The 21649-nt window shown below is 38.5% G+C and overlaps 1 protein-coding gene across 1 annotated transcript; it reads left to right on the top strand.

Annotated features, from left to right (window-relative positions):
* Positions 1-20549, top strand: LOC129452327 (collagen alpha-3(VI) chain-like). Its single transcript, XM_073854790.1, has 16 exons — positions 1-310; positions 4288-4390; positions 6095-6691; positions 8467-9054; positions 9213-9836; positions 9988-9991; positions 10133-10725; positions 10873-11478; positions 11954-12535; positions 13178-13771; positions 13902-14495; positions 14708-15295; positions 15455-16039; positions 16838-17413; positions 17564-18163; positions 18353-20549. The coding sequence occupies exons 2-16, from the start codon at positions 4300-4302 to the stop codon at positions 19045-19047; spliced, it is 7917 nt and encodes a 2638-aa protein (XP_073710891.1). The 5' UTR covers positions 1-310; positions 4288-4299; the 3' UTR covers positions 19048-20549.
* The last annotated feature ends 1100 nt before the right edge of the window (positions 20550-21649 follow it).

Here is a 21649-nt window from a genome sequence, read left to right as displayed (position 1 = left end):
TTCTTCTTCTCTCTTCCCTTCAGAGGAAAGTGGGAGGCGTGGAAAAATTTAGATGGCTTTTCTCCAGGAGTCTTGGAGTTGTGTGTTTTGTCCCAGGCTGAAGTAAGTGGCACTGCTCCTCTGGAGAGCACGCAGTCAGTTAAACTAACCAGCGTCTCCAGGACCCGAGTTAATTAGCATCATCCTTGCCTGACCCACCCAGCACAGTTCACTGAGGGGAATACCAGGAAGATAATGACCTAAAAGTTGTCTTTTTGCAGATATTTGAGATACCGTAGAAAAGCAGCACTCGGAATTCTGTATTCCAGAGGTAAGATTTTTTTTCATTTTCTTAATGCAAGATGCATTTGTAAAATGAGCATTTGTGCATGAGTGCAATGGTACCGGATGGTGTGTTTTTTAGTGTGGTTTGATAAATGCATTATAAAAATGTTAAAAATGCATTTTACTAAAGCATCCCGCACACACCCTTTTCTCCACTGTAAATCTTGGTGTGTTTGTATTGTTTGTTCAATGCATAAGCGGTTTTGCATCATAATTATGGTTTTGTTGTAAAGAATAGACAGGGTATGGCAAATTCCTGTGCTTTGAGAAAGGGAATGGATTTTTAGTTGCAGCACAGGAAGAGGAGTTGGAGAATGGGCAAAGTGCTCTGATAAGAGGGATATATAAGGAGGGGCTCTATCCACCCAAACTTCTGCAGAAAGCTTTCCCGTTATAGTTTGTGATCAAGTGTTTGTTTTTAGCCACAGTATGTGATTTTTGATTTTAAAAGCGTTTGTTAAAGGTGTAACATGCATGTTTTTTAAGAAGATGTTAATCATCCTAACAATCTGGTTGGGAAGTTGCGCAGCACTTTGTTTTGATTAAGATGATATCCAACACTGGATATAAATGGTTTGTTTAAACAGAAGCAAGACGCAGAACAAACCTGGAAGCTCCAGTTTAATCATGCACTTTTCTACCACTGTACCCTATATTCAAATCACACCACCTGCCCAGCACTGTAAAGAGTGGGTGATGTGAAACACTTTTTCCACAGTCACTGCCAGATGGACAAAGAGTGCTGGGAGAGTTAGAGCTTAGACATTAAACTTAGGCGAAGCAGAACCAGATGTGGGCCCTTGCAAATACCAGAACCTCAGATACAGCGCAGTTCATTCTCAGACGTACTGGACATATACATCCATATTTTGTATGAGCAGCGCAACTACAATCACCATATCTGTATGTACTGTGAATGAATTAAACATTGTTGGGTGACTTCAGTCCACCATTCTGAGAGAGCCTATTCATGCGAGACTTTACATTACCATTATTTCCAATAAGCCTTTTCTTCACAATCCTGAAACTTTTGTGTCCTGTAATACTGGTCAAGTGACATCACACATAACCTTCTGGGGCCTTGGGTTTCCCATGTTGAGGCAGCTTTGAGAAAGACAGACACGGAGAAGAGCTTTTCCCCACTAATATCACTAGAGGACAGTGTTGAGATGCCTTGTAAAACTTGTTGGGTTTTTCGGACTGAGTTCAGGTGGATAGATTATGCTATGTATATAATAGTACACTAATGCAATGTATATATACAATATATATATATACAACAATATATAATTATGTGATTAGATTACTGTACACATTTCCAAAAAGTCTCCAAAAAGTATTTAATTATGTTTTACTAATTACTTTCTATGTCCTATTTACTGTAGTAAATGATACAAAGATAGGCTTGAAATAGCTTGAAAAAAATCATATAAAATTAGATCAATTATTCTGGTCACACTTGTTAAGGTCCAGTTCTCACTATTAACTACTTTTGCCTCGATTAAGGATAAAGAATATAGTTTTGCAGAAACAGGCATTAATATGTGATTTTTATTAACAAACAGCCAGTATCTCATTAATATTATTAATGCTAATAACCAACCAGTTTATAGTGAGAACTGGAAACTACACTCATTATATTTATTACTCACCAAAATATTTAAAGTGAGAAGGATACATAAAAAACATGCATTTTAATGTTAGACTTTAAATTTTGATCTTAAATCCATTATTGTATTGTATATAATTGTTTTACAGTCCATATACACAGCATTTAGTTCCAGTAAATCAGCAGTAACTGTAATGAAATTCCTGGGAAAAATAAGTGTATCCCTTATTAAATTGTAATTATAAATAATTACTTAGTAACTAGTTACACCCAACAAGGAATTAGTGTTCATCAAGTTAAAAGCTTTTAAAAGAAAAGAAGAAAAAAGCATCTACAAAGAGAGTAAAAAGAAAAAACTCATTATCATTATTGTTATTGGTTTATGACTCTAATGGTTGGCTGATAATTTTGTTTATAGACCAATTAAATGTCTGTGTAAAGAAATAGTGGAATGGGACAAAAAAGACTAAGCAACTTTGTTATGTTGATTTATTTGCAAGCCTTTCCACTTATGCCAGTAAAATTAAAATTCTTTATTTTACTACTTTTACTAATTTTATTGATAAAGTTATCTTGTGTTAAGGTTAAGGACCTTACTTTTCCCACTTGGTGTATCAATCTGTTCAATTTTTTTATTCTATTATTTTTGCTCCTGGGTAGACAATATCAAAGTCAACGTAGTGAAAATAATCCAAAATAATAATAATAATTTTGTTCATTCTTTAGGTAGTATTAGGTTAATTGTGCTTGTTCTATGCACAGCTCATTTCAAGTTTTTTCATTCAAAAACAAATCCATCTCTGTGTTCCTATAGCTTAGTTGGTAGATTGTTAGCAGCGCAAATGACATGTTTTTCTCCAGAAAACACAGACTGGCTTATAAAATATCTTGTAAGTCACTTTGGCATTTGCCAGATGTATAATTCAAAGGGATACTCCACTTTTTTGAAAATAGGCTCATTTTCCAGCTCCCCTAGAGTGAAACATTTGATTTTTACAGTTTTGGAATCCATTCAGTTGATCTCCAGGTCTGGTGTTACCACTTCTAGCATAGCTTAGCATAATCCATTGAATCTGATTAGACCATTTAGCATCGTGCTCAAAAATAACCAAAGAGTTTGGATATTTTTCCTATTTAAAACTTGACTCTTTTGTAGTTACATTGTTTACTAAGACGATGGAAAATTAAAAGTTGCGATTTTCTAGGCCGATATGGCTAGGAACTATACTCTCATTCTGGCATAATAATCAAGGACTTTGCTGTCGTAACATGGCTGCAGGAGGCGCAATGATATTACGCAGCACCTGAAACTAGTCCCCTTGGTAACTTTCAATAGCAGGTGTCCCTTTAAAGATATCTGAAACCCACTTATCTTTTACTTATTTTCTCAATGCCTTTTATCAAATCTTGATAAATTTTAAATATTTATTAAATTAGTAAATCTATTTACAATTAAAAGTATGACTTAAAGACATGTTTTATTGGATACCCACTAAAATGTGTCTAGATTGTTTGACTTTGGCCAATAAATAAGATTTTACGGATGGTTTTGCTTGTCATAAATCAAGGGGAGCTTTTATGGAGGCCATAACTTACGTTTTATTTAACAGTAATGACACAAATCAAGTATTCTGGCAACGTTGTCTCTTAAAACAAATATGTAAGAACCCCCAAGATTTTAATATTCGCTAGTATGGTAACATGGCAACCTACCACCAAAACTAATTTAGAATAATTTGTACTGTGACTCAAGGCTTCCTAGTTTAACTCTTGAGCCTGCTGTGATGGTAGGAACAGTATTTTCCTTTACACACAGTTTTACAATAGACCCTTTCACACCCATTATGAGCTCAGTAGGTGATATTTTGTTTTCTTGCTCCTGTCCTTCAATGTTCTTTTGCAATGCATTTTTGTTTATGTCCAGTACTCTGCACACAGTGGTTTTAGCTGGCAAGTTAGAAATGTTGATGTGGGAACAAATCATTTTGAACTCCTGAAATCTAACAGCTGTCTGGATTTGGTGCATGGCGTGGAAACAGGTCACAAATCTCAATGTTCTGCCAAAGCTTTCCTCTCCTCCTAAAAATAAATGTAAACCGTTTTGTGGCCTTCAGAGAATGTGAGAAAGTTAAGATGAAAACAAATACAATTACGTAAACAACTACAGGTATAGGTATTGATTTTTAAAAATGTATCTTTGCTTTGTAGTTCAAATTGAATTAGCTAAAAAATTTTAAAGTGTATAAAGTTAGTTTCTCCACAGAAGGGTCAAATAAAGGCCTTGTGTGGTCCAGGGGTGTATTAAGTAAACTGTGCATTTCCACAAAATTTAAAATACTTTTGTCTTTTTTCAGCTGTCCATTCCAATGTGGACAATGTGGAAGCGGAGGGTAGCACTATGCGCCCTTGTGGGTGTGATGGTTTTTGGCCTATTCCCAAATCTTGAAGCTCAGGATGGTAAGTTTAATCCCTGTATATTTTTCGGTATTGGTGGCAACACTTAAAAGTGGCTGGGTTATTTTTAACCCATAATGGGTAAATATTGGACAGAACACGTGCTGGGTTAAAAAGTACCCCATGGTGGGTTAAACATGACCCATAATAACTGAGCAGTTGGGTTAAAACAACCCAGCATTGGGTCAATTTTAACTCAGCAGTGTGTTCTGTCCAATATTTACCAATTATGGATTAAAAATAACCCAGCCATTTTTAGAGTGAGTGCAAGCAACAATTTATTCGAAACACTTCCAATACAGAGTGAATATAAAAGAAAGGAAAAAAAACATAAATGAGGTCATACTTTATTTGCCAAGCGCTATTATTAAACATTTAGGTTATTTTTTATGCTAGGTTAAAAAAGCAGCGTAAATGGTGATTTTACAAGACACTTATCACATCAGTGCTGGTCACTTTGGTGTGAGATGGCACATCTGTGATGGTGAAAAGAAAATTTGAGAAATGGGAAACTTGATGCATCAAACACAGCTGGTTACTGATTTCAATACTGTGAAGCCATTCATTGACAAATTAAACATACCAGTGTTCTTTAAGATCCATTAAACTCTTTATGATTAAAAACATTCAACAAATAACTGAATTTTATGTTTTCATCATTAATCCTGATGGGACTCGAGAGCTACTGTCAGCATCAGGAACGGTCACAGCCAGTTTATATTGACCAAGGGTAATCCATGCAAAACTGATCCAGAAATAACCCAATTAACTATTCCCCGCACTGTTAACATCACTAGTTTCATCACCAAATCATATTTGCTGCATGTTGTGACTTCCTCTATTTTCTCAACAAGATAAGACATACTAGATCAGTAAGAATAAATTATAACACACCCAAGTTCACAACCATCAACTTCTCTCCAGTTATCTTTCTGTCTCACCATGATCCATTCATTCATCTATCCATCAATTTCTTTATTACAGTTTTATTCTTTAAATTAGATAAGTTACAGAAGAAATCATTCTTTAAAATATGAATGATGAAAGTGACATTAATTAATCTTTAAGACATTAGAGATCATCAGCAACTACTGATGATGGCTAACCACCCAACACGGCTTGTGTCTTGAGAGCTCAATGTCTTATGTGTTTGTGTTCTGACTGTTTTCACTGTGTAACCATAAAAAAATGTCCCACCAAAATCAATACAGTGATGAACCTGTATGTTCTCATCTTTGTAATGTTTATGCACAAGAGCATTACACATAAATAAATGATAAATGCCAGATTCATTCTCTGTATTGACATAACCTTATATTTGTTCTGTGCATATTGCATGTCCAAAGATGAGGCAGAGGGGTCATTACTGGTGCTGTTACCACTGAATACTGTAACATGAGTCTGCATGACCTGACTGAACACAAGAAGATGACAGTTGGCCAAATACGCATATTACAGATACAAAAAAAAACTTGACTAATTCTTCACAATTTTTTATGAGTATTACATGCAGAAGCAAGCATCTTTCTTGGTTCAGCAGACATGTAGTATATTGTTTTTGTGTTGTGTTTTATAATGGATTGTAATTATCCATGATAATTGTGTATGCTTGCACCCCCCCCTTCCCTGCCTCCTTACCCTATTTTAACCCACACGTTTTGCATTATGTTTTGTCTCTCTATCCTCTCTCCATTTCTCCTCTCAAAGCCCCTGGGCCAGTCGACCTTGTGCTCTTAATTGACGGATCAGATAACGTTGGAGCTGACAACTTTCCCTACATCCGCAATATGGCTGTCCAAGTGATAGAGGGGCTTGCCGTGGGCCTGGACGCAATCCGCGTAGCCGTTATACTTTACGCTGAAGACCCTGAGATTCAGTTCTATCTAAATAGCCACAACAACAAAGAGGGCATTCTTGGTTCTATCCGGGAAATTGAGTACGCTGGCGGTATTAATGCAAATCTCGGGGCAGCCTTGGAAGAGGTGACAAACAGTCTGTTGGGTCCAGAAGCAGGGGGAAGGGCGGAGGAAGGGGTGCCACAGACACTGGTGGTGATCAGTGCTGGTCAGTCCAGTGATGATGTCAGTCAGGGCGATAAGGACCTAAAGCAGGCCAACGTGTTCACCTTTGGCATTGCTGTAGGTGGTTCTGATGCTGCCCAATTGGAAGCTATTGCTACAGACAGAAGTTTTGTTCTGTCTGCACCTGATGTCAGAGCGCTGGCAAATGTGGGTAACCAGATGCTTCAAAACATAATTGGGGTCGCCCAGCGCACCATTGTGATTGAAACAGAGGTCATAGAAGGTATGTAATTACAGATTGGTGGATTCAAAAGAAAACCGAGGAGCAGGATCCAATAATCAGTAGATTAGCACCATAAACATGTTTTTTATAAAGAAAACAAAACTTTTTATTAAGTGGAAGTTGAAAAAGAAAACATGTATGTATCATCCCAAGTTGTCTGTTGTTGGTGTTTTAAAAACACTTTAGTATAAGGTAGTATTTGTTAATAACTAACAATTAGCAATGGTTCTACAGTATTTATTAATCTTAGTGTCAATCCCAGCATTTACTTATACATTTTAACTCATTCCCCTCCAGCCTTTTTTTTTGAAAAGTTGGCCACCAACATTTTTTTGTGATTTTCACAAAAGTTTTAGAAAATGCAAACAAACAAACAAAACGGGACCAAATCTTTATTTTTTTCTCTGTTTATAATCTCTTAAATGTGGGTAATTTTCTTAAAAAATAAAAAATTTCGAGCAAACCCCTGAAATCATGCCATTATTGTGAAGGAATATTGTCAGAGAGCAGATTCAGAATGATTATCAAAACATGCACGAAGTGTAAAATTAACTAATAATTTTTTCATTTTTTTAATAAATTGGGTAAGAGCCCATCAGGAAACTCATCAGGAACATGTTTTTTCATCCAAATGTTTTCTCTTAATTGACGATATAACTCGTCAACGGCGAGGAAAGAGTTAAAAATCAAAAGTGAAGTAAATAGTAAATACAATGTAAAAAAAGTATAGATTAAACACACTGTAAGACACGTAAATAAAAGTGTCTGCCAAATGCATTAATATAAATAAAGGCTTATTGGGGTGGTTTCACAGACTAAAGCTGCCATTGAGCTAAAGTTTGAGCTGCCATTGTTTTGCCTAAAGATGCATACCAGTATTGTTTTGCTTAATGTATGTTTGTAAAGACAGCTTAAATGTCTTGATATAACTAAGGTCTAGCGCTAGACTAATCTAAGCCCTGTCTGGGAAACTGCCCCCATATGTTTAAGGGGCGGTTTCACAGACATGGTTTAGATTAATCCAGGCTTTGGTTAAATTGGGTTGTAATTTTTTTACAAGCATACCTTACAAAAACCAGTACTGGTGTGCATCCTGGGACAAAATAATGGCACTGATATATGTTAAGATATGTCAGTGCAAGATGTTTTAAAATTAAGGCACCTCAAACATGGATTTTAGTCTGGGACTAGGATAAGACCTGTCTGGGAAACCGCCCCTAAATGTTTAATTTAAACAATTAGAAATTATATTGGTAAACATGTTTAGATGCAAATGTTTACTTACAGAATTATCTGAATATTTTTGCATAATTCTAAGATTTTATATTGTTGTTGGCAATTATACCTGTAAATCTTTTCAATCTAAATTGAGATTTTATTAAAAAAAAAAACAAAGATGAACAGTTCCATAACATGATTTTGATTCTTAAAGGGATACTTCACCGATTTAGCATTCAGCTTTGTATCTGTAGAAACCCGGCAGTATTACTGAATGACCATGTTTCCCTCCATCATTTCCCCCTGAGAGGAGAGATATCTGCATTTTGGTTCTGCAAAAAAGTCCTCCGATGATGCAAAAATCGTCATATTACATCATCGGAGGACTTTTTTGCAGAACCAAAATGCAGATATCTCTCCTCTCAGGGGGAAATGGTGGAGGGAAACATGGTCATTCAGTAATACTGCCGGGTTTCTACAGATACAAAGCTGAATGCTAAATCGGTGAAGTATCCCTTTAAATGCAGAACCATTTAACACATTTCTCTTTTTTTTAGCTTCGGCCGTTGGACCAAGAGATATAGTTTTCCTCATTGACAGTAGCATGGGTTCCACCATTGTCAATGCTGCGCGAGAATTCATCAGAAAGTTTATTGCCACCATGCCAATTGGCCCCGATAAGGTTCAGATTGGAGTAGCAATGTTTGGCACTACCCCAAAGATGGAGATCAACCTCAACTCATTCAGTTCAAAAGAATCCCTAATCTCTGCCCTTACCAGAATAAAACCCAGACCTGCCACTGATGTCAACATTGGTGCTGCCCTAAATTTCATAAGGACCGACATGTTTACAGCTGGGAGTGGGAGCCGCATTCAACAAGGAGTGCCACAGCTTGTGTTGCTAGTGACTAGTAAAAAATCTAAAGACAGTGTCCAGCAGCCAGCTGAGGAACTTCGTCAGATGGGTGTACTGACTTTGGCTGCAGGCTTTCGAGCCGCTGATGAGGCTGAGCTCAAACAAATAGCTTTTGATGAACGTCTGGCTTTTATAAACAAGGATTCCAAAAAAATGTTTCGTGATCCCAAAGAAATCATTTCCCTTCTCACTACATTATCTGGTGTTGTTGTGATAGAGACTCCAACAGGTAACAATGAGTTTAATCATTGATTTAACTTTACTTTCAATCTTTGACATTTTTTGATTATTACATCTTTGATTATTAAAGAATATTAAAGATATATGTCAATTACATAATGCCCTTTATATGCCTTTTTTAACAAAACTATGGTCTCAAACTTTCAGACCCAATTGTGGAGGTCACTACAATTGAGACCCAAAAAGTTGTCCGGGACATTCTCTTCGTGGTGGATGGATCCAGTTATGTTGGAAATGCCAACCTACCATTTGTTCGAGACTTTATCACTGGTGTGGTAAACCAACTAGACGTACGACCTGAGCGTGTACGCATCGCCCTAATGCAGTTTGCTGAGGGACAGCGTACAGAGTTTTATTTTAACACTCACAACACCAAACAGGATGTGCTTTCTAGCGTTGCTCAACTACGTCTAATGGGGGGACGTTCATTAAACACAGGTGCCGCTCTAGAATATGCCCTAAATAACCATTTCCAGTCATCAGCTGGGTCTCGTAGGGGGCAGGGGATCCAGCAGGTACTTGTGCTGCTGACAGGAGGTCCTTCACGAGATGAGGTCAAGAGAATTGCAGACCGTGTAGCTCTAGCTGGAGTTTTGACTTTCGCTGTTGGAGCTGGCCAAGTGGAAGAGAGTTTCCTGAAAACAGTTGCTTTCGTAGAAAATTTGGCATACTTCAGAGGAAGTTTTAGAGAATTGTCAAGCGTGGTTGAGGAAATAATGACACCTCTGATCACTGTCGTTGGAGAGACTGATACAATTATTACAGATACAGGTAAGCTAAAGCATCTCAGAAAAATCATCAAAGACAGCAGGTGTTACATTTATAGTCATTCAGTTTAATTATTAAAGATGCACAAAGTAATTTTCCACTTTTTAATAAAAAATAAAAATTTTACTCAAATTAGGGGATTAGGATTTTCCAGTCATATACCAGCAAAAAGAATATAGATATTGGTCATCTGTAACCACAAAACCAAAAACATTTTCATGTGCTTTAAGTTTTAATTCATAGGCTTTATGCTTGCAGATCATTCATTATTTTGTAATTTTCCATTTTTTGATTGAAACTCCTACTCCTGGTGGTGAAAGAGATGTTGCATTCCTGATTGACGGCTCTGATGATGTCAGAGGGGACTTTAACCATATCCGTGACTTCATTTCCAAAGTCATTGCGCCTCTTGACATTGGCATTGATAAAGTACGAGTCGCTGTGGTCCAGCATAGTGAGAGACCAACCCCTAACTTCTACCTGAACACTTATCAAACCAAAGATGAAGTGTTGAGAGCTGTAAGTGGACTTAGTCTGGCTGGTGGCAGAAGTTTGAATACTGGTACTGCCCTGACCTTCATGAAAAACAGCATCTTAACACCAGAACGCGGGAGTCGAGCAGCCCAAAACGTCCCCCAGTTTTTGATTGTTCTGACTGGGGGAAGATCAAGAGACAGCGTCAGGGAACCTGCAGTTGCTCTAAAGACTGAGGGAGTTGTACCCTTCGGTGTCGGAGTGAAAAATGCAGACCGGAAACAGATTGAGGCCATATCGCACAATCCAGCATTTGCTTTCAAAGTGGATGAATTCAGCCAGCTCAGCACTGTTAATGAAAGAATCCAGAACTATGTGACTCTTCCAAAGGCAGAACTAGAGGTCGTTCTAGAGGCAGGTAAGAACAATTAGCTTTTAATTTTGCTGTGGTTGATCTGCTTGCACAGGCAGCAGTGTACTTTTATGCTGTCTCTTCATTTTTTGTGGCTGTGCTTCTTTCTGTTTCTATATATTTCTCATGTATATACTGTGTACTGTGTCATAGCTGATGACAAAGACGTAGCAAAAGATGTTGTATTCCTGTTGGATGGGTCTGATGGTACTAGAAATGGATTCCATGCAATGTGTGATTTTCTCCAAAGAGTTGTTGGGAAACTCAATGTAGAGGAGAGCAAATACAGAGTATCTGTGGTTCAGTACAGTGACAATCCACAGGTTGAGTTTTATCTTAAAACATACTCAACAAAGATGGAGGTTCTAAATGCAATAAAGTTGCTAAAACACAAAGGTGGAAAAGATGCCAACACTGGGACAGCCATCCAGTTTGTGAGGCACCAGGTTTTCACTTCCTCTTCTGGGAGTAGACGGCTTCAAGATATTCCTCAAATCCTAATATTATTGAGTAGCACACCATCTAGCGATGACGTAATAGAACCTGCCATGGACATAAAAGATCTTGAAATAATGATAATAAGCATTGGTATAGAAAATGCAGATTCAGATGAGCTGAAAGCAGTGTCATTCCAATCCCAATTTGCATATCTTAGTAGATTTGATGACCTCAATTTAATTGAGCCACAACTAGTTTCTGCTATTAAGAACTCCAAACAATTTGAAGAAATTTCAATCACAGGAGTTCCAGAATCAACTGGTAAGATTTTTTAATTATAAAATTATTAAAAAGTAAGCTAATTCTGTTTAAGTTCGGGTATTTTTTATTGCTTTAGAGGTATAGTGTACCTTTCTACTGTGTTTAATACTGTATTTCACTGAAATGACTGAATATATTTTCTTATCTTTCTGTCTTCTTGCATTTCTTCCATGTCTTCAGTTGACATCTTTTGTACATAAAAGATGTTCATTCCATGGAAGTTTATGAACTACAATGGACTCGCAGGTGCTTTCGTGTTTTCAACACTATTCACATTCAGACCCACAAAGTTATATTTGAAGGGTCAATTTCACTTACATTCTTTGCTTTGCTTGCACATTTCTTTTCAGACACTTTGAAACATGTTTTGGCTCTTGTACACATTGAAAGTCTTTACAATTCAATTTGTAAATTGAATGAGAAAGATGTATTCCAATATCCTTTTTCTTTTTTCTTGGAAACTTGCTTGATACAGGAATTAACAAACGGGATATAGTTTTTCTTCTTGATGGCTCTGATGACTCCAAAAACGGACTCCTTGTCATCCGTGAATTTATTCGGCGGATGGTAGATGTTCTTGACATTGACCAGGATATTGTTCGAGTTGCTGTAATACAGTACAGTGAAGATGCTTTGGCCCATTTCCTACTTAATACTTACACAAGTAAGAAGGCTGTAATTTATGCCGTTAATGGCCTCACAGCAAAAGGTGGACAAACCCTAAATACCGGGGCAGCCCTACAGTATGTCAGAGACCATGTTTTTACCGCTGCCTTTGGAAGTAGACATCAACTAGGAGTCCCTCAGATATTGATTATCATGACTGGTGGAGAGTCCCGTGATGATGTGGCAGGTCCTGCTGAAGATCTCAAAAATTTTGGAGTTCTGTCCATTGCAATTGGATTAAAGAATGCTGTAGAGGCTGAGCTTCAAAGCATAGCATTTTCTGCTAGATTTCTTTTTAACCTTCCAGACATTAATGAACTTTTACTCATACAGCCTGATATCCTCTCCTTTATCAAATCCAAAATGGAAATAGAACCCCCTACTATCATCGGTAAGAATAACCACACTTGCTGGGCGTTTTTCTCAAATTCATGCTTCTTTATTTGACTTTGATAATTTGGATATGAAACATGATGGAAAATCTCCTTTCACTAAATTGCTTGCCTAACCATAAGGCCATTTTTTTGATTCAGCTTTCTTGCTGTTGGTAAAGACTGACAAATAATGGCCTTTGTCCTTGAATAGTTATTATTTTCATGCGCTGTTCATCTTTTGCTGATTCAGAGAACTTTCATGACTGTCCATAGATCCTCTTAACCATGGAAGAGTCTCTGCGCTTGTGAAGATTCCATTTCCGCTTTAAGCTCTTGTTTGGGCCAATGATTTCTCAATCATTGTTGGTATTTCATCAATTGAAAACTTCTTGTTCTTTGCTTTTTCTGTTCTTGTTGCGTGATTGATCTTACTCTTTGAACATAAAAATACACAATACAATTCCTTCATAATGAAGAATATGTTTTTTTCTTCTTAAAAACAGAAAGCATATGTTTCTTTGTTTATATTTGAATTTCATAGTCATATAGTTGCATAGCAAATAGTGCTTCAGACAGTAACATTAATTTTGTGTTTATGACATTTTTTGTGTATTTCACAAAAGTAAATATTTTATGAATCCATTCAATTTTTATCCCAGTGGAATTAGATGCAGCACAAAGAGACATTGTCTTTCTCCTGGATGGGTCTGATGATACTAGGGATGCATTTAAACAAATATGTCAGTTTGTTAAAAGAGTGGTTGACAAACTTAATATTGGACCGAGCACAGACAGAGTGTCCGTGGTCCAGTACAGCACAAAGCCAAGCATCCAATTTGATTTGAACACATATGGCACAAAGCAAGACATTTTAAGTTCAATTGAGAGCCTACAACACCTGGGAGGAAGTCCCCTTAACATAGGAGGAGCTCTTGACTTTATAAAAAACATGTTTGTTGCCTCCTCTGGGAGCAGAATAAACGAGGGGGTTCCTCAGATTCTTGTCATTCTTACTGGAGGAAGGTCTCAAGATGATGTTAGAGCACCTGCTGCTGCCCTGAAACAGAACCATATAGTCCCGTTTAGTATAGGCACTCAAAATGCAGATGCTATTCAGCTGCAGACCATATCATATACTCCTGATCACACCCTTATTGTCCCCCAATTTGATGACCTTCAAACCATCGAGCAAAAACTTGTATCATATGTAAAAAGAGTTCCTCGTCAGCCTAGGAGGCTTCAACCAACAACAGGTAAGAATTACATTTCCCATTTTGAATGTTTGGAGTTATGCCTTAAATATAATATGTCTGAAATTAGGGTGTTTTCAGAAGCGAAATGAAATAACCATGTGTATATATATATATATACTGTATGTTGCAGCAGATACCGGAAAGAGAGATATTGTTTTTTTAATTGATGGCTCTGATGACACAAGTGAAAGTTTCTCAGAAGTGCAAAACTTTGTACAGACCCTGGTTCAGCAACTGAACGTAGCACCAGATAAAGATCGTGTTTCAGTGGTCCAGTACAGTGATGACACAGCTGTTGATTTCAAGCTGAATGCCCATTCATCCTTAGATGATGTTTTAAACCATGTGAAACGCCTAAGTCATAAAGGAGGAAAGCTGCGTCACACAGGGGCAGCTTTACAGTATGTTAAGGACAACTTGTTTACTGCTGATGCAGGAAGTAGACAGGCGGAAGGTGTGCCTCAGGTTCTAATTCTGATGAGTTCTGGGAGGTCTAGAGATGATATTCGTGGTCCAGCTAAAGCTTTGAGAGACACTGGTGTCATTTCCTTAAGTATTGGTACCACAAATGCTGATACGCTTGAGTTACAAACAATATCCCATCAACCAAATTACTTTTTTATTTCTGACTTTGAAAACATTCATGAAGTTCAAAAAAATATTTTACCATTAATAAAAGGGCTATCTTACCAACAGCCGCCAACAATGAGATTTCGGGTCTCTGGTAAGAGAAAATCATTTTATAATGTATTGTGCATGCAGTGGTTGAAAGCAGTGTACAACATACTATTTGGTAGCATGAACTAGGAAATATAGGATGTATATGTTCCTAACCTAGTAATGTTAACACTAATGCATAGTGTTATTAATTATGAATAAACAAAAGGAGGTAAATCTTTCATCGTGATAATCCTTGACATGCCATTTTTGTTACAGAATCTGTCAAAAGAGATGTTGCATTTCTTATTGATGGATCTGATGATTCTAGAAATGGTTTTGAGGCAATTCGCAATTTTATGCAGAGAGTGGTTGAAAGTCTATATGTGGATGAAGACCAAGATAGGGTGGCTGTTGTCCAGTACAGTTGGGATTCTACAGCAAATTTTTATCTCAGCTCTTACTCAACTAAAAATGAGGTGCTGAATTCAATACGTTCCATGAGGCACAAAAGTGGAAGGCCACTAAACACTGGAGCTGCTTTGCAGTTTATTAAAGAAAATATATTTACACCCTCATCTGGAGGCAGGCATCAAGAGGGTGCAGCTCAGATTCTGTATCTAATTAGTGGTGGTAGATCCAATGATGATGTCAGAACCATTTCACAAGAATTAAGAAAAAGCAACATTAAAGTCTTTACCATTGGCACAAGAAATGCTGACACACTTGAGTTACAGACAGTGTCTTTTACACCAGCATATGCTTTCTTTGTTTCTGACTTTACTTCAATTGATAGCATTTTCCAAAGACTTGATTCTGTTTTGACAAGTGATAATGAAATTCCTGAGCAGTTTCCAACACCAATGGGTAAGAGCTGTTATAAGTGATATTTGTCTTACTGTTTTATATTATTACTTTTTTATTTTTCTATTAGCTACTGCTTGCAATTCTGACCAGTGTTTGGGACACTACTGGTAACAACAACCAATTAATGCCCATCTTTCATTATGCTTTTATTTATTTTAGTAAAGACTTCAAAGGAAAAAAGAAATATTGTGTTTCTTATTGATGGATCTGATGATGCTAGTCACAGATTCACAGCTATACGAGATTTTGTAGCCAGTTTGGCAGAAATGTTTGATGTTGGTCCAGGAAAAGATCAAATTGCTGTTGTGCAGTTCAGTAATACTGCAGAAATAAACTTTAATCTCAGTAAGTATTCATCGACTCCAGAGGTTGCAGATGCTATAAGAAAACTTAAACCAAAAGGGGGAAGGCCACAATATATTGGCAGGGCTCTACAATTTGTTAGAGACAATATTTTCTCCTCAAGAGGAAAAGATGGCGTTGGTCAAATGCTTGTGCTTGTGGCTGGTGGCAGATCAAGAGACTCTCCACGTGGGCCAGCTAACACGCTCAAGGTTCTTGGGGTAGTCATTTTTGCCATTGGGTCAAGGCTGACAGATCCCATTGAAATGGATGCCATTTCCACAAGTACAGATTATGCTTTTGCTGTTCCTGATTTTAAAGACTTAAAAAATATCCACCAAAGTCTCAGGTCAAAGCTTACAGGAGTGACACACGAAGAAGACACCACAAAAGAAGTTGATGGTAAGAATTATAAAAAAATGCATGGTTAAATTAACTGTATTTCCTGGAAAAAAATGTCTATTGATATGTCAGCAAAATTTCAGAAATATGGTGTTTAAGAACATCAAGTTTATTTTGGTGCATTTAGCAGATGCTTTAAAGGGGACAGAGAATGAAAAACCATTTTTACTTTGTCTTTGTTGAATAATGGTTGTCTACCCGCATTCACAAACATACAAAAAGTGCAAGAGCTGCTAAAGATCTCAGTCTCATAGAAATTCCTCTTTTAGAAATGTTAGCCAGAAAACGGCCCAATCTGAAAAACTGATGCTTATGACATCACAGGCATCTAACTGCCCCTCCACTTTAAAATAATTGGCTACATTTTTTGAGTGGCAGCAAAGTCAGCCAATCAGTAATGAGATTGCAAGTTAAGCCAGTAGGGGGAGCCAAATAGGTGCAAAACCACTTGTTTAAAATCCCCCACCCTAATAGAGCTATCTGAGAGAGGCTTTTAGGAAGCTTCTAAGGCATTACAGACTCAAACAAAAAAAATTTTGTCTACATGTCACATCACAGAACACCTTTAATCCAAGTGATCTATAGAGCTTTCAAGGGTATCATCTTTTTTTAATATGTTGGTTCCCTGTGAATACAACCTTTGCACTGCTAATGCAATTTTCTACCAACTTAGCTAGAGAATCATTTAATGTACGGTTCTATAGGTAATCTATACATTCATTTTCTAAACTAATTCAAAACACAATTGGATAGAAATTATTGACTGTAATCCTAAAATTATTGCAATTCTATGCACAGGATTTAAAAGGGATATTGCCTTTCTTGTGGATGGTTCTGACAGTACAAGAAGAGGATTTCAAGAAATACGTAATTTTCTGTACAACGTTATCACAAATCTCAATGTGGGAATTGATATGGACAGAATATCAATAATTCAGTACAGCAATGTAGCTGTTGCAAATTTTTATCTAAATTCATTCATAAGAAAAGATGATGTATTGAATCGTGTTAAGGTGTTAAGCCATAAAGGTGGGAGGCCTCTTAACACAGGATCTGCCCTTCGATATGTGAAGGATGATATATTTACAAGTTCTTCAGGGAGTAGGCAAAAAGAAGGCATTCCTCAAATATTAATTCTGCTGACTAATGGAAGATCAAGGGACAACATTTCAGAGGCAGCCTCTTCTCTCAAAGAACATGGAGTAATAATATTTGGAATTGGAGCAAAGGACTCAGACTCTGAAGAACTGCACAAAATATCATCTGAAAATCAAGTGCTGTCATTTGCTGAATTCAGTGAATTACCAAATATCCAGGCACAATTACTGGAAGCAATGAAACCAGATCCTACTAACAGAGAAAAAGTCTTGTTGGGTAAGCATAATAGTAAGATAAAAAGTTTAGAAATTTCCAAGTTTTTAATGGTAATGTGTTTTAAAACAAACAAATTAATTAAACAGTAATAAACAGTACCATACAGTTTTTCTTATACATTTTTCTTGTCAATAAATGATTGTTTCTTAGCTGAGAGTCATAAACCAAAGAGAGACATTGTCTTCCTGCTGGATGGATCGGATGGCACTATGAATTCTTTCCCAGCAATGCGTGACTTTGTGCAGAGAGTAGTGGAGAAATTAAACATTAAGGAAAACGGAGACCGAGTTTCTGTGGTGCAGTACAGTCGAGACCCAGAGGTCCATTTCCATTTAAATGCCTACACAACGAAGCAAGACGTTTTAGACAGTATAAGAGGTCTGAGACACAAAGGGGGGAGGCCCCTCAACACAGGGGCAGCTCTTCAGCAAGTCAAAGACAATGTCTTTACCACCTCTTCTGGCAGCAGACGACTGGAGGGTGTGCCACAAGTGCTGATTTTGCTTAGCGGGGGAAGGTCATATGACAATGTTGATGCAGCAGCATCCTCTCTGAAAGAAATTGGAGTCTTGACCTTTGGGATAGGATCGAGGGGCTCTGATCGTAGAGAATTGCAGAGAATTTCAAATGACCCCAATTATGTTATATCCATATCCGACTTCAGTGAGCTTCCAAATGTCCAAGAGCAGCTGCTGGCCTCTGTACAGACAGTTGCAGTACCCATCCCTCCAACGTCACCAACTGTTACCGGTATGTGCATCGTAAAAATTTTCGCTCTGTGGCTTTTCGTCTACATTTGAAATCGCTTAGTAGTTGTGGGCAGTTGGATGATCACCATCAGCTTAGATAGTGAATGAACAGTGTGAAATTCTAAACGTGTATGAACATTGTCAAAATTACTTTGTGTTGTTGAAGCTGTGTTTTGTTTTTTTCCCATAGCTGACTACACAACACCCAAAAAGGACGTAGTTTTTCTGTTGGACGGTTCAGATGGCACGAGGAGTTCTTTCCCAGCAATGCGTGACTTTGTACAAAGAGTAGTGGAGAAATTAAACATAGCGGAAAACAGAGACCGAGTTTCTGTGGTGCAGTTCAGTCGAGACCCAGAGGTCCATTTCCATTTAAATGCCTACACAACGAAGGAAGACGTTTTAGACAGTGTGAGAGGTCTGAGACACAAAGGGGGCAGGCCCCTCAACACAGGGGCAGCTCTTCAACACGTCAAAGACAATGTCTTTACTGCCTCCTCTGGCAGCAGAAGACTGGAGGGTGTGCCTCAAATATTGATTCTCCTAAGTGGGGGAAGGTCATATGACAATGTTGACGCAGCAGCATCCTCTCTGAAGGAAATTGGAGTCTTGACCTTCGGAATAGGATCGAGGGGCTCTGATAGCGGGGAATTGCAGAGAATTTCAAATGACCCCAAGTATGCTATATCTGTGTCTGACTTTAGTGAGCTTCCAAATGTCCAAGAGCAGTTGCTGGCCTCCGTACACACGGTTGCAGTACCCATTGCTACAACGTCACCAACTGGTATGTGCATGACAAACATTTACGTGCTGTGCCTTTTCTGTCTAGATTTGAAATCGCTGAGTAGTTGTGGGCTGTGGGACAATTACCAACAGCTTAAATAGTTAATGAACAGTGTGAAGTTCAGAAGGTGTATGAACATTGTCAAAATGACAAAAGATTTTTGAATGTTAAGGAAATAGCTTTGTGTTAATGATGCTTTTTTCCCTTAGCTGATTACACCATGCCCAGAAAGGACGTCGTTTTTCTGCTTGACGGTTCAGATGGCACGAGGAGTTCTTTCCCAGCAATGCGTGACTTTGTACAAAGAGTAGTGGAGAAATTAAACATAGCGGAAAACAGAGACCGAGTTTCTGTGGTGCAGTTCAGTCGAGACCCAGAGGTCCATTTCCATTTAAATGCCTACACAACAAAGGAAGACGTTTTAGACAGTGTGAGAGGTCTGAGACACAAAGGGGGCAGGCCCCTCAACACAGGGGCAGCTCTTCAACACGTCAAAGACAATGTCTTTACTGCCTCTTCTGGCAGCAGACGACTGGAGGGTGTGCCGCAAGTGCTGATTTTGCTTAGCGGGGGAAGGTCATATGACAATGTTGACGCAGCAGCATCCTCTCTGAAGGAAATTGGAGTCTTGACCTTCGGAATAGGATCGAGGGGGTCTGATAGCGGGGAATTGCAGAGAATTTCAAATGACCCCAAGTATGCTATATCTGTGTCTGACTTTAGTGAGCTTCCAAATGTCCAAGAGCAGTTGCTGGCCTCCGTACACACGGTTGCAGTACCCATTGCTCCAACGTCACCAACTGGTATGTGCATGACAAACATTTACGTGCTGTGCCTTTTCTGTCTAGATTTGAAATCGCTGAGTAGTTGTGGGCTGTGGGACAATTACCAACAGCTTAAATAGTTAATGAACAGTGTGAAGTTCAGAAGGTGTATGAACATTGTCAAAATGACAAAAGATTTTTGAATGTTAAGGAAATAGCTTTGTGTTAATGATGCTTTTTTCCCTTAGCTGATTACACCATACCCAGAAAGGACGTCGTTTTTCTGCTTGACGGTTCAGATGGCACGAGGAGTTCTTTCCCAGCAATGCGTGACTTTGTACAAAGAGTAGTGGAGAAATTAAACATAGCGGAAAACAGAGACCGAGTTTCTGTGGTGCAGTTCAGTCGAGACCCAGAGGTCCATTTCCATTTAAATGCCTACACAACGAAGGAAGACGTTTTAGACAGTGTGAGAGGTCTGAGACACAAAGGGGGCAGGCCCCTCAACACAGGGGCAGCTCTTCAACACGTCAAAGACAATGTCTTTACTGCCTCTTCTGGCAGCAGACGACTGGAGGGTGTGCCGCAAGTGCTGATTTTGCTTAGCGGGGGAAGGTCATATGACAATGTTGACGCAGCAGCATCCTCTCTGAAGGAAATTGGAGTCTTGACCTTCGGAATAGGATCGAGGGGGTCTGATAGCGGGGAATTGCAGAGAATTTCAAATGACCCCAAGTATGCTATATCTGTGTCTGACTTTAGTGAGCTTCCAAATGTCCAAGAGCAGTTGCTGGACTCCGTAGAGACGGTTGCAATACCCATTGCTACAACGTCACCAAGTGTTACCGGTAGGTGCATTGCAAAAATTTTCGCTCTGTGGCTTTTTGTCTATATTTGAAATTGCTGAGTAGTTGTGGGCAGTGGGATGATCACCAACAGCTTAGATAGTGAATGAACAGTTTGAAATTCTGAACGTGTATGAACATTGTCAAAATGACTTTGTGTTGTTGAAGCTGTGTTTTGTTTTTTTCCCATAGCTGACTACACAACACCCAAAAAGGACGTAGTTTTTCTGTTGGACGGTTCCGATGGCACTAGGAATTCTTTCCCAGCAATGCGTGACTTTGTACAAAGAGTAGTGGAGAAATTAAACATAGCGGAAAACAGAGACAGAGTTTCTGTGGTGCAGTACAGTCGAGAACCAGAGGTCAATTTCTATTTGAATGCATACACAACGAAGGAAGACGTTTTAGACAGTGTGAGAAGTCTGAGACACAAAGGGGGGAGACCCCTCAACACAGGGGCAGCTCTCCAGTACGTCAAAGACAATGTCTTTACTGCCGCCTCTGGCAGCAGACGACTGGAGGGTGTGCCGCAAATATTGATTCTCCTAAGTGGGGGAAGGTCATATGACAATGTTGACGCAGCAGCATCCTCTCTGAAGGAAATTGGAGTCTTGACCTTCGGAATAGGATCGAGGGGCTCTGATAGCAGGGAATTGCAGAGAATTTCAAATGACCCCAAGTATGCTATATCTGTGTCTGACTTTAGTGAGCTTCCAAATGTCCAAGAGCAGTTGCTGGCCTCCGTACACACGGTTGCAGTACCCATTGCTCCAACGTCACCAACTGGTATGTGCATGACAAACATTTACGTGCTGTGCCTTTTCTGTCTAGATTTGAAATCGCTGAGTAGTTGTGGGCTGTGGGACAATTACCAACAGCTTAAATAGTTAATGAACAGTGTGAAGTTCAGAAGGTGTATGAACATTGTCAAAATGACAAAAGATTTTTGAATGTTAAGGAAATAGCTTTGTGTTAATGATGCTTTTTTCCCTTAGCTGATTACACCATGCCCAGAAAGGACGTCGTTTTTCTGCTTGACGGTTCAGATGGCACGAGGAGTTCTTTCCCAGCAATGCGTGACTTTGTACAAAGAG

This window comes from Misgurnus anguillicaudatus, chromosome 17 (genome assembly GCF_027580225.2).
Source record: "Misgurnus anguillicaudatus chromosome 17, ASM2758022v2, whole genome shotgun sequence".
Classification (NCBI taxonomy): domain Eukaryota; kingdom Metazoa; phylum Chordata; class Actinopteri; order Cypriniformes; family Cobitidae; genus Misgurnus; species Misgurnus anguillicaudatus.
This window is presented reverse-complemented; position numbering and strand designations above follow the sequence as displayed.